Raw genomic sequence first — 13,291 nt, 5'->3', positions numbered from 1 at the left:
ACCTATATTATGTATAGAAGATTATCTTTCAGTTGATTAATTGAAGAATTCTCTTCATTTTTTAGCAGAACTACATCAAATAACATTCTAAAACGAATTTCACATCTTTGTGTTTATTATGGATGAACATTAATTTATTTGAATGCATTTTATCTTGATTTATAGCTTTTTAATAGTATTTATCAATGATACACATTTCTATAATATCTCATACTTCGTTTCCAGTCTTCAAATTGCGTATTACCTATCAACGACATTCGCGGCATGGAAGGAATGGGCTATGCCAAAGGAGAAAAAATATTGCGTTGTAAATTGGCTGCACTCTACCGACTGATGGACTTGTATGGATGGACACAGGGTGAGTTTAGCTCTCGTTTTAAATATTTTTTTAACACATTTTTATAGTAGTGAACACATTGAGACAATAGATGAAAAACAAACAGAATAATTTCAAAGAAATGTGTCAGCCATAGAGAAAGGAAATAATCATCAAATTACTGCAAAAATGCTTTCCTTAATATCTAAAGTTTACCATTAGTTTTTTTAGAATGCTACATAATTCACACTTTACATCTTAATAGAAATAAATAATATTCACTTTAATCATTAAAACGTTGAATCAAAATTAAATCATTCAAAAGTGGAAACTATCTACATTGAATTGTCCCGTATGATGATCGATATTAATTAATTGCTATGTATTGTGAAGCAGGCATCGACAACCAGGTGACGGCACGACTCAACGCTGACGAAGAAGTATTCCTGACTGCCCCACGAGGACTCCTGTGCCATGAAGTGTCAGCGTCATCGCTTGTCAAAGTAGATATGCAAGGAGCCATTGTCGATACCGGAACAACCAACTTTCCCATCAATGTATCAGGTACAGTATATAGGAATTATACTATAGTTTTTTTTTTATTACTGGTAAACACTGAGTTTGAAATAGTTTCTGTGCTTAGTGTCAGATGCTTAAACACACTTATCTAAGGTGTAAGGAGGCCGAAACCTGTCATTCAGTGAGTAATAGAATTAATAAATGCAAGTGACAGCTACCAGTCTGAACAGTCAGATATAATAATATTATTGTACACAGAATTTAGGTAAGTGTAGTGTTGTAGTTTCGTTTAAATTTTGTTTGAAATTCATTTTACATTTAATATAATATACACAAATAAATTAAATACAATGCAATATTTGCTTGATTTTTTTGTCAGATGCCACATGCATTTCTAAAGTCTGTCAATATTTGATGGCGGCGCAGCGCCTCTTATGTTTGCTAGGTTAATTTAACTGCGATATCTCTGTATCTGGCCCTTAGTCATTACAAAATGGCATATCGTCGCTGTAAGATTGGTTTGTCGAATAGACCAAATGTTCAGTAGACGAAAAACAAATTTCATAATCCTGTATTTAAATACATGGAGATATTTAAATTGTTATTTTTACAGCATACGAATGATGTATTCATTACCATTACAAAGTAATTTAAAGAAAAGGATGGTTCTGGCCCATTTAGATACAAAAAAACATTCTGCATTAAAAGGTTGATTTCGACAAAAACAGATATTCGACAAACCAATCCTATAGCGATGATATGGTGTTGACTACATGATGAAAAAAAATGGTTCATTATTTTGTATTCGCTTTGATTAGATGATCACTGTAATCATCAGCATTTGTTTGGAGTTTGCTTAGTTGTAAACATGACACCCACTGGATTACTCATTATAACTACAAAAATCAGGTTTAATCATCCAAAAAACCTAAACTTTTCCAGATCTTGAATACTTATATATAACAAAGATGTAAGTCACCAATATATTGTTACTCTTAAATTAATGTATTGTTTGCACATTCAGGATTCATGCTACATTCGTGGGTGCACGCAGCGCGGCCTGACATACGCTGCATCGTTCAAGTGCGAGCCCCATCCGTCCTGGCTGTGGGCGCACTCCGCTGTGGCCTGCTTCACATCACCAAGGAGGCTGCCCTCCTCGGAGACGTATCCACACATCACCTCGTCGCTGGTAAGATATTTTATACCACTCGCTTTATAGATTCAATAGAACATTAAAATTTACCTGTGCTCTGATTGTTGTGATCTTAACTTCATAATAATTGAACTATCACATAAATATGTGGGTACATTTAATTCATTATTAGGATACTATCATGTATAAAATATGGTGGTGTGAAAACTGCTCTCAATTCTTTTTTCACTTACATGTCGTTTGTATTACTCGAACTACCAACACCTAAATTGATTTCAAATCGAAAAATCCATTACCTACGTCATTCTCCAAGTATATAGATACATACAATATGCGTAACATGAAGCAATCCCAATTAATATAACACAGTCTTTACTAGTGACATTACATACTGTTTTTACACATATAATGTATACATATTAAAATTGCAGGTGTACTAGACCCAGAAGAACGTGAAAAGCTAATTAGATCGCTGGGCCCTCACAGTAAAGTGTTGGTTCTGCAAGGAGGCGGCGGAGGCGCTCTGTGCTGCGGAGCGACAGCCGAAGAAGCATGGATGCACGCCCGCTGTTTGGTGGCGGCCGCCGACGCCCAGGCTAGACTCGCTCACTTGCCCCTTGAAGCTTTGGTCACTTTGGGCGACGAAGCACGCAAACAGGTCATTTTACTTCCCATTTTTAGTTAGCAGCTGTCAATATAATATTTTATCAATTGATATTCAAGTTTTTTGCAAAATACATTTCTTCTTTATTATCATTAACTGATAAGATTCTTCGAACAGTGATCTAAGTCGGTAAAATAAAAATATAGTCAGAATATCTTTAAATTACTGTGGAAACACTTATTTTAGAGATAATCGCAAACGATTTAAAGACCTGGTTGAATAAATAAAGAAAACCTTAACGACTAGTATGGGTTAAAAAGAATCTCAAAATTTCAGAAAAATAAATCTCGATTAAGGAGAATCAACTTTTCTCATTATCTTTCGAAATGAGAAATCTCGGATCACAATCTCTCAGTATAATTAAATTGTAATTAAGTTTTTCTACAATTTCAGATATATGATGCCGCACGGCGTCCTCCAAATGACGCTGGACCCAAATGGCGAGTGGGCGGAGAAGAGTTCGAGGCGCTGATGAGGATGATGGACAACGCCGGATTCCGCACCGGATATATCTATAGGCAGCCACTAATTAAGGTCAATATTTTACTCGTATAAATCAGTCACCAATTACTATATTTTTATAGTAATGTTTCTTGGGATAAATTTACGCTTTCAATTTGATGTCACACCTTATAGTTACATTGTTTTTTTTGTGATCCAGGGAGAAGTGCCTCGACCCCGCAATGATATTGAAGTGCCTCCAGCGGTGTCTTCTTTGGGATATCTTCTTGAAGAAGAGGAACTCTACCGACAGGGGTTAGTATATTTCACATCTACTAATTTTAGAGAACGAGAAATATACGAATGGGCTTTCCTAATTTATTACAAATCTTTATTCTGGCCCTAGTTAACTATAATCTCAGCAGAGGTACTGGAAATTTATGTACATACGTATCGTGATGGTCATCGTCATAAATCCATAGAGCAGGCTATTATATTCCAGCATTTCCCAAACTTGACTGAGCTGCGACTGTATATTCCAATTTTTTTTTACAGATCGGTATTTAGGCTATTAGACAAGCTTTTGTACTAGAGTTTCCTCTATATTTCTTACCTTTTCGTTGATCCTACATGTTTAATATTATGTGGAAATGTAAAATTTTTACTGTATACTTACATTTTAAAAATCCGGTTACATTTCACACAAATTGTCAAGAATTTTGTTTATTTTTTTGTCGTTTATCTGAATAGCATAATAGCATATATGTAGATAAAGAAGTTGATGACAATTGCACTAATTTTAAGAGATTAATATTATGTACTTTTACTGTGAAACAATATGGATTGTCGAACTGATTTTTGTCCCTTTTCATCAATTTTCTGTAGAATGTTTCTGTCTCGCCTTCCTGAAATACCGAAAGGAATCAAGAAAATGCAACATTGAATTCATACTTCCAAGCAACAAAACTTGTCCATATTTTGAGGCATAATCCTTTCTCTTTTGTGAGATATATTTTCTTTGGGATCCGCTGCATTCCAAAATATTATTTTGGCGACTCACCAGATAATGAACACTTCCCTAGAAGATGAAGCACGACTATAATATTTTCATTATAACATTTATTTCACGAAGTGCAAATATATATGACTTATAACTTGGTTTAATTTTTGTTATAGTCTCTGGAAGAAGATGGAAGGCGGTCGCAAAGCAGGTGACCGAACTCGCTGGCTGAATTCGCCCAATGTGTACCAGAAAGTGGAAGTCCTGGAGACGGGAACCGCCGACCCTAAAAAGATCACCAAGGTAGAATATATCAAGATCGAAGCCGAGTAAATGACATCTTCTCCGCTATGTCGTGTCGGTTTCAAACTTATCAGAGGCTAACTTTACACTAACATTACTCTTACATACAAATGGCTCATATCGTTCATCACTCAGTTTACTATACTTTCGGAGCCGAAACTGTTCTGTCCGAATCCGTAACGGTTAGAGCTAGTTGTTGTACTTGTAGGCATTATTATCTTAACCATGCTGCCTTCTCTCGCTGCCAAACTTGATATTAAACACCTCAGTACACGATGCAGCAATGTTCGGTTGTCTACTTATACAGATATGTGTGTAACTTTGAATCAGTGACTACACGATAAACAGGCAAGCTATTAAAACAATGAAAAAATTATTGTCTTTACCGTAACTATGATTTTATTATAAACCGGTAGAACCTCGATTATACTGATATTATGTTTATCAGTTTTGTATCAATATCAGCCTCGATCAATTCACTGCTGGCTGAATTTCTCTTGGCCCTGCGTGTAGTGCTAGAATCATTACTGTCTCGTCAATTCAGTGGTCTTTATGTCTATCTATCTTTCGAATGATTTCTAATTTTTCGGTACATCTGGATGACTAGATTTTTCTAGAGATCTTTTTTTACAGATGTCTGTATAAGTATATAATATGTATGTATCAGAAAAGGCATGGCAAAGTAAATACGATTTTTCGATTATCAGGCATTATCCGGACCATCTTCATTCCCGATTAGTCCAGTTAAACGAGGTTCTACTGTAAACATCATTAAAATTAAATCTTAACAGAAATGGGGCTCAGTTTTAACTTTTGCTTCTTTCTGTGCATTACACACATCACATAATTTTTCAAATGATACATAAAAGTAATAATTTTTAAATCTTTCATGATTCAAACAGCTGACTTCTGCTATCCATTGTTTTTGTGATCACTGTGTTACTGCTCAATTACTTTGAGATAAGTCTTAGGTGTTTTTTTAATTCAATTTCTGCTTACGGTGATAGCTGATAACATGGATATGGCACGCTTATGAAGGGATATTGGTCTTCTGTCTTCTTCACAATTCTTTGTCATTCGGTGCCATGTATTTCCACCACGGGAGATACAGTTTGGCTTCAGTTGATACATTTAGTTTTCTCCAAAACATTTAACCCGCTGACTCGTAAGTTAATATATTTTGACTTTTTTGGCATTCTAGTTACATATAAAATATAATTAGCCATACTCATTATAGATTGTTTGTTATTAAGAATGATGTAACTAAGCATTATAGCGCCATATCGTACAATAATATAATTAACTAATATATATATTCCAATAGATACTCTTGATGGTAGACGTCCACTTTAGTTATTGAATGTTTTCAATCAAAACATTTATGCCACGCTGACATTCCATAAACCGCCATTTTGACTTAATACAAATTAGTAATACATAACAGATAATACTATATTCGTTCATTGTGATGATTGGGCGGATGACATTCCTATTCATGTTGTATCCGACATTGTCGTTTCGTACAAAGTATATTACAACTTAATCGTACCTAGTTATCCCAAAATCTGTCCTACGTCAAACATTTCCAATAATTATCCAAATTAGTTAATTGGAATATTGATACATACCGTTAGTTCTGAATTTTAAATCAGTTTTTTTAATATATTTATTTTTATCTGACTAGTTAGTACCTGTTTTGGTAATTGTCTTATAGCTCCGTAATATTATCTGACTTTATGATTTGTTCTGCTAGTTTTTTTTTATTCCTCTACTATGTTATTCATCGAATGTAAGTTCAATCATTTCGTTGGTTACTTTTTTGACACAATTCAGATTTTGATACAGAAAAAGAATGCATTCCAAAATATATGTCCAAGATAAATGCTCTATTCCATGGTGCATTTTATTTTTACTTTACGGTTATTTGAGTGTTTATAACATTCCATATCTTTTTTGTAGTGACCAATTAATAGATCTAGTATGGATTCCTCCCATTTAAAATGACATATTGTATATTTCCATCAAAATTACAACTTGTTAAAATATTTTAATAATCTTCAGACTATTCTGATACAAAGTCATTTTTTTTTTATTGTTGTGCGTGTTTTTAAATAAATATCTATCGAAATGTGGTTAGTGCTCATTTTTACAGAATAAATTCAATGTTCCCTCTTTAGGTTGGTGATACTTGATGCATTTAGCATTTGCAAGATATTTTTTTTCAGTAGCGTTTGTCATGCAAGTTATTTGAGGCTATTTTTATGGGTAAAAGAATAAACCGCGCTTTTTATGAAATAAGAAATTATAATACATTTTTTTTTTTAATAGTTTAACATATTTACAGTATGTGATGGCTATCATGGCGTCCGTTATTCAATTACCTTAACCTGACGCTAGTATCGTAATTTTGTGGCGTCGTTCCAAAACGCATTCGGTTGTAAATTTAATATAGTTATTTTTTTATTATATTATTATATACTGTTATGATAGTGAACCCTTATGTTTTATAATCCATATTGAATAGAGAATATTATATTTAAAACAATATTATGTTTCAGAATTTATTATCATTGGCAAATTGAAATATTATACGCTTTAATTAAAATGCTGCAGTGTATTTCTTTGGCCCGATTCTGAACATTTTCCTAACACTCGCATTTCAGCAACACCAGAATATAATCACTAACTCACATAAGTTTTCATGTCGGAAACTAGCCCTACACTGTAATTTTACATTTTTTGTAGTAGTACATATTTTTAAAATGTTACTTTTTTTTTGAAGGAAGCAAGAAAATGGATGAAAGTGTAATTTTCTCTTTGCAGGTTGTAGGTGTAGTAAACGAAAACAAATTATAAATAATACATATCAGGATAGCAAATTTTAGGATTATTTTGACAATAATATAGTGTGTATGGAATTGCGGTGACCACGATACTTCATTCAAATTGCTACAATAATTTTGACTAATTATATAATATGCTCTTTTCCATCACTCATTCGTGTTTTGTGTTTAATTTTTTTTTTTGTGTTTTGTGTTCTATTTTTCCGCACTAAATTTCTAACAATTTTTAATTTTTCAGTGGGTGGATTCGAATGCAGAAGAGGTAATAAAAGAAATTATCCCATACCAATTTATTTTCTATTTTTTTATTTCTCTCTTTGCCAAATGCATTTTCGTTCTAAGAACGCTTTGTACAATTTTTTTCTATTCACATTTTACCTTGCTTACCGATCACATTTAATTTTATGGACGCTTCCATTTCTATTGTATTTAAATATTGACGAGAAACAACCACAAATCAGTGGTGATCGTCACAAATAGGTTGAATTGTTATGAAGATACAAATGCAAATATTTATCTGTGACATTATACGTGTATGTCATATCATCAAACACTCCACATTTAAATATACTTTGTTTTAATTGATAAAAGCTTTGTATTTCTCCGAAGGAATTGGTTTTAGCCATCCGGATTTCGTCTTTCGACATCTTCAAACTCTGTATGTGCATACTTAAAGTATATAGATAATAACAACTGACAGAGTCTATTGTAAAATGAAATTAAAATTTATAGTATGTTCATTTTTCCTATCTAATGTTACTTGCTTGTAATGGACAATAATTAGAGGCCATCCATAGACTAAAACCGTTTGCCATAATAAACTATATATTTTCACTAAGTTGGTAAGTGTATGGTATAAACGGATACGATCAGATGCTTATAAATATACTTTGTAAAAATATATTTCCATGAACAGAAATCATAAGTTTAGTATGGTGCACGGTTCTAAACCACATACGGTTTCAGTCTATGGATGGCCTCTTAGTGTCCGCTTCTGAATATGTAGGTCATGTGTTTTTCAATCTACCTGTTTAATCCACAACCTAACAATTGAGCAAGTAATCAACGTACGTTTCTTGTAAAAACAATTCTGAAACCTCTTTTGGAAGGCGGCGAAGATCCACGATTGTAGAACGAATTTAATAAGTAAAAAAAACAGTAAATAATTTTCATCCTTGTTAATTTTATTTGTATGTACTATAGGCGAAACCCAGGTTGTTAAAACTGATTTCTATAAAACAATACAATACTCTTCATCTATTAGAATTTTAATTTAATATAAGTCCCTCCCTCCGGTGATAGTATAAGCTTTGTTATTCTTGTGAATGTGTAATGTATTCATACAGGCGTTTTCAGTAACAAAATGTATCTGGCAAATTGGTTCAAGGTTCTTCAAAAGGGGCACGGTGGTGTATCTGTTGTATTTTTTTCATTCAATCTTATCTCTTTTATTATTCATACATATTGTATTAAATAACACATATATACTTCTTCTGCATTTGATAACCTCTCAATCGCATAACATCCTCAGCTATGTCAATTAAATTCAGAATTTATACAGATAAGTGATTCACATTGAAGGAGTTTACTGAAATAGAATAAATGCGATGTCAAGGACCAAAAGAGTACAGAGTTTCATATTATAAAGCTGCTAATTATTATTAAATAATTAGCAAACAATTAGATAAAGCGAATAGCAAAATAAAATGTCTTTATCGTCATTAAAATGAATAAAAAAAAATCACATTCAAAAAATTCCATCAAGCACCCTCAGTCGATAGTATTATTATATATTTAAAAAAAAAACACGTTTTAAAGTTAGTTGTAAAATATAAATATTGGAGGCTGATGAATATAAACATCTTTGCAATCAACCTCCGGTTTAATTCTATTTAACTTGGAAACAAGCTGGATTTGATGTTTTATGAATACAGTAAAACCTCGTTAATACGAATTCCATGGGACCGTAAATTGAAAAAAAAATCGAATTACGAAATATGAAATGTATGGGGGAAAAAATATTTTTTTTTTTATTATTTTCATGAATTTAGTTTACGATCATTGATGTGCCTATGAAATTTCCGATTCCGTGTGTGTTAATGGGTCATAAAATGTCTGGATTACTTATATTACCTTCTTAAAATAAGTAATTTATGATGTGTCACAATTTTCAATGACTGACTCATGAAATAATGTACTTTATTACGATTTATTGAATATTTTTGTATGCCAGGACTCTGAAATCATTTCGAATTACGAAATTCAAATTAAAGGTATGGTTTTATATGAAAATAATGTTCAAGGAACTTTTTTTTTTGCGAAAATTTTGAATTATCCGTGTTCTTATTAACGAGGTTTTACTGTATACATATGATGGAAAAGTACTAGTACTAGAAGAATCATGAATTATATAAAAAATAGTATAAATGGAGGTTACCTATTTTGAAAGTGATCTCCTCATATAATTAACAACTTAGTTTGAGCAGTTTTCACATCACCACATATATAAAATGTATGTGTTAAGCAGTACAGGATAAGCATTTTATTCCTAAAATTGGATTACATATTCCATGAATATGGTATATAAGATGTTATTATTTTCAAAGCGACGTATATAATTTGAATTTTTCGGCCTATTTTTCTCGAAATGATCATTTGAGAATCGGACAAAATTTTGAGAACAAGTTGTATAGAATTTGTATGTATTTAATTTCTCAACTTTATTACCGGTGCGGTTGTATTCATTCAATCTTCCTCACCTCAAATGCAGCTATAGATTACACAAACATTTACTCTGGCGATGATTTTAAAAATGTCAATATATGCTGAAGTAAGCTTTTATTTTCTAGGTGGGGATGTTATGCATATTTCAATTACTGGGAATACTATCACATATACCTAGTTCTATTGTTTTCTTACTAACAATTATTTCAGATAAATTGATCATCTTCATCCTAACATCAGTCTTGCATAATATCATTTTTTATTTATTCATTGTTAATCAATTTCTGTTTCTATTATTACCTATTGCATAAACTAAAACTGTAGAAAAACCTGACGTTCATTTGATTGATTATATTATTAACGCATCTGTATTTAAATACTTTGCAATACCATCTGGTTTATATTTAGGCTATGACAACAATTTTAGGCATTTGACGTCATCAGGAAAAGTGGGTGTTTTTACATCTGATAATTGAACTTAAACTATGTCATTAATACATCAGAATAGTTATATTATATTAGACATTAAATCAAAAAAATCCTGTTGGGAATGAAAAACAAATTAATTTAAATTGCCTCAACAGAGTATAGACTGACATGTTTTTTTTACAAGCATGTGTAAGTCAGCCATTCGCTCAACCCATCTGGGTCAAACACATCGAAAAAAACAACATGATTTTTGCCATATATAAGAATTGAACCTACAGCTTCAGAAACGGTTCACTACTTGCCTGTGTGTTAAAAAATGTTTTCTATGCGCCTGCTGTGGACTACTAGCAGAGTGTGCTTCTTGAGCCGTAGGTCCCGAGCGCAAATCTCGTGTCGTGACAAATACATTCATATTATTTTTTCTATATGTGCTTTGATCCAGAGCGAGGATGAAATGACTTGCAACAGTTTCTCATTAAAAAAACTAGGAATGCAGCCTAAATTCATACCAGGTTATAGGGCCCAATAAACATGATGATTTTTTATTAATTTAGTTAGGTATTTTCTGGATAACTGAGTGAAATGAATGTGCATACATTTTATTAATATATTTTTTTAGCTTCTAATGGTGTGGGGGTTGTTTTTTTTTATAAAAAAAATACTGTGTAGACGTTGATAAATTTCACAAAAAATTACACTGGTGTTGCCTAAAATACAATTAAATACTAAACACTATACAGACATTCAAACAAAAAAAATCCATCATTCCTAACTGTTCCACAAATCCATTTTCCCCAAATATAACGGAGACATGAATTTATAGATAGTTCATGTAAAGCTGTCTCTAACACAATATTATGTGCTCAAAATGATCTGGCATCCATAAAATAACTATATTTTAAAATTTCCAGGTAGATATTAAAAAGAAAAATAATGTCATTACAATTTATAATATAATCGTCATAACGGGATCGGTATGCATATTGCATACTTAATGTTAATTGGTATATTAACAGCCTATGTGATAAAATATTGAACCTGTGACATTCACCTGGTTTGCTTAAAACATAGTAATGGACCTCAATGTCAGAAAAATCACTTTTCTGATGATTTATTAAGTATAAGAAAGATGTCAACCACTCAATACAAATACCAGTTATCAACAGAAATATTGTGTATGATTGAATCGTGGATATGTATGTGTTAGCTATAGAATAGTCAACTCTACATCTATTTTAAGAATAAATGAATTTCTTATTCCTCCTTCAAAACCTATTTGATTAGTGTCTTAACTCCAATGCATCATTGAAACTATATTTCTGCTTTTTTTTTTAAATGTATTCATTATGATATAATTTTATTTTCCAGCATTATTTCCTTTCCTCACAATCTTTGTTTGTCTGCATGATATAATTTGACATTAACCGCATTTTATTTCTTTGCCATTCATTTATAACATTTTTTTTCATTTCACACTAACAAAAACTGGTACATCTGCCACTCTGGCCTTGCAATTAATGTATAACAGACTATAATTTATTTAAAAATGGAAATTTTCTTTATAAAGCTTTTTATTTTAATCGCAATATTGTCATATCAGCTATAGAAGCGTGTTTCCTGGCACAGTTACTTCCATTATCGTGATTTTGACAATTGTAAATTAAACAAATTGACAAATATCTTATAATAACTATTGTTGCGAATTGATGTATATAATAATAAATCATTGTTATCGTCCAGGCTTTAAACATTTCACCATATTATTTAATGTACTTCATTCCATGTTTTATACCAACATATTTAATTTGTTATATACAATCAAATTCAGCCACTCTGTCTGTTTTCTATGTCATTTTATCAAATTATAATGATAACTGAATTAAGTAGACTTCTGTTTATTGTCTAGCATCACTGACAGTCATTTAATTACATGCATTGACCCTCTTCACTCAGAAGACTGCTCTGTTATTCTGTATGACACATGAGCGTGCTTTTCAAATTTATTTTAACTTCCCTGTCAATGAATGCTCTGTAAAATAAATATTTACCAGTGCACTATTTGTTCCCAATCACATGTCAGCTTTGATTGAATCGCTGTGTTCTATGATACCACATTACTCGTTGACATAAGTAATAAATATTATTTCTTTTATTTTTTCCTTTAGACTTAAAGACTCCGATCAAAATATATGTCCACTATATTCATAATTTCTTGCCTTATTAAGTTCAAAGGGGTAACTTCTAGGTATTACAATGAAAAAATTGATTTTAAGCATCCATGGTACGTGATTAATTCAAAATAAGCCTTGGTTTTTACTTAGTTTCTCTTCATTTCTTCGTCACTTATATTGTCGATATGTAATGTAAAAACCCTCTAAATTAAAAAAAAATTAGAACGTGAATCTTCAGCTCATTTATAGACACAATTTTAAACATTATTATATGCAGTCTCCATTCTTTTAATTAATAAACTATTGCCGGCAGCATGGCTCTATGGCATGAAGTGAGTTTTAAGACATTGGTGAATTACCATTTTCACTCTTACGAAGAGCAAATGGGGCCTACACAGAGTGGTGGCTATAATAACACACTTATAATGACAAATGGTTGTTAGCCATTCGCCAAACCAATTGACTTCTTGACACACATGAGACTTGAACCTATGAGTCATATTTAGAAGTGAATATTTTATCAGGTCTCAAGCTGGTTAAATTTTATAAGTAAATTATCTGTTTCACTCTTGTTTTCCACCCATTCAATCCATAAAAATAGATTATTGGCAGTTTAGTCTAACCCCATTGTACTTGCCACGGCAGTAATTGTAATTAGCTAATATTATGGAATGTAGTAGTGAATGTATTGAGCGGACGATAACTGGTATTTGTATGTTGTGGCA

The 13,291-nt window shown here is 31.8% G+C and overlaps 1 protein-coding gene across 12 annotated transcripts in view; it reads left to right on the top strand.

Moving 5' to 3' along the window:
* hts (adducin 1-like protein hts) overlaps positions 1 to 13,291 on the top strand; it is a 110,033-nt gene that overhangs the window by 82,633 nt on the left and 14,109 nt on the right. For 3 of the 12 annotated variants that reach the window (XM_085954228.1, XM_085954224.1, XM_085954220.1), the window contains exons 5-12: positions 226 to 358; positions 713 to 880; positions 1,860 to 2,027; positions 2,423 to 2,649; positions 3,049 to 3,189; positions 3,317 to 3,411; positions 4,273 to 4,399; positions 7,481 to 7,504. In XM_085954228.1, coding sequence (XP_085810354.1) covers positions 226 to 358; positions 713 to 880; positions 1,860 to 2,027; positions 2,423 to 2,649; positions 3,049 to 3,189; positions 3,317 to 3,411; positions 4,273 to 4,399; positions 7,481 to 7,504 — 1,083 coding nt within the window. Of the gene's footprint in view, positions 1 to 225; positions 359 to 709; positions 881 to 1,859; positions 2,028 to 2,422; positions 2,650 to 3,048; positions 3,190 to 3,316; positions 3,412 to 4,272; positions 4,400 to 7,480; positions 7,505 to 13,291 lie in introns of all 12 variants that reach the window. The other 9 variants (XM_085954227.1, XM_085954223.1, XM_085954219.1 and 6 more) reach the window with 3 other exon arrangements.

Source organism: Rhyacophila brunnea, unplaced genomic scaffold (assembly GCF_057557595.1).
Source record: "Rhyacophila brunnea isolate RB1 unplaced genomic scaffold, BYU_Rbru_1.0 scaffold_4, whole genome shotgun sequence".
In the NCBI taxonomy this organism is placed as follows: Eukaryota; Metazoa; Arthropoda; class Insecta; order Trichoptera; family Rhyacophilidae; genus Rhyacophila; species Rhyacophila brunnea.
Note: the sequence above shows the minus strand (reverse complement) of the source record. Positions and strands in the feature narration are given on the sequence as shown.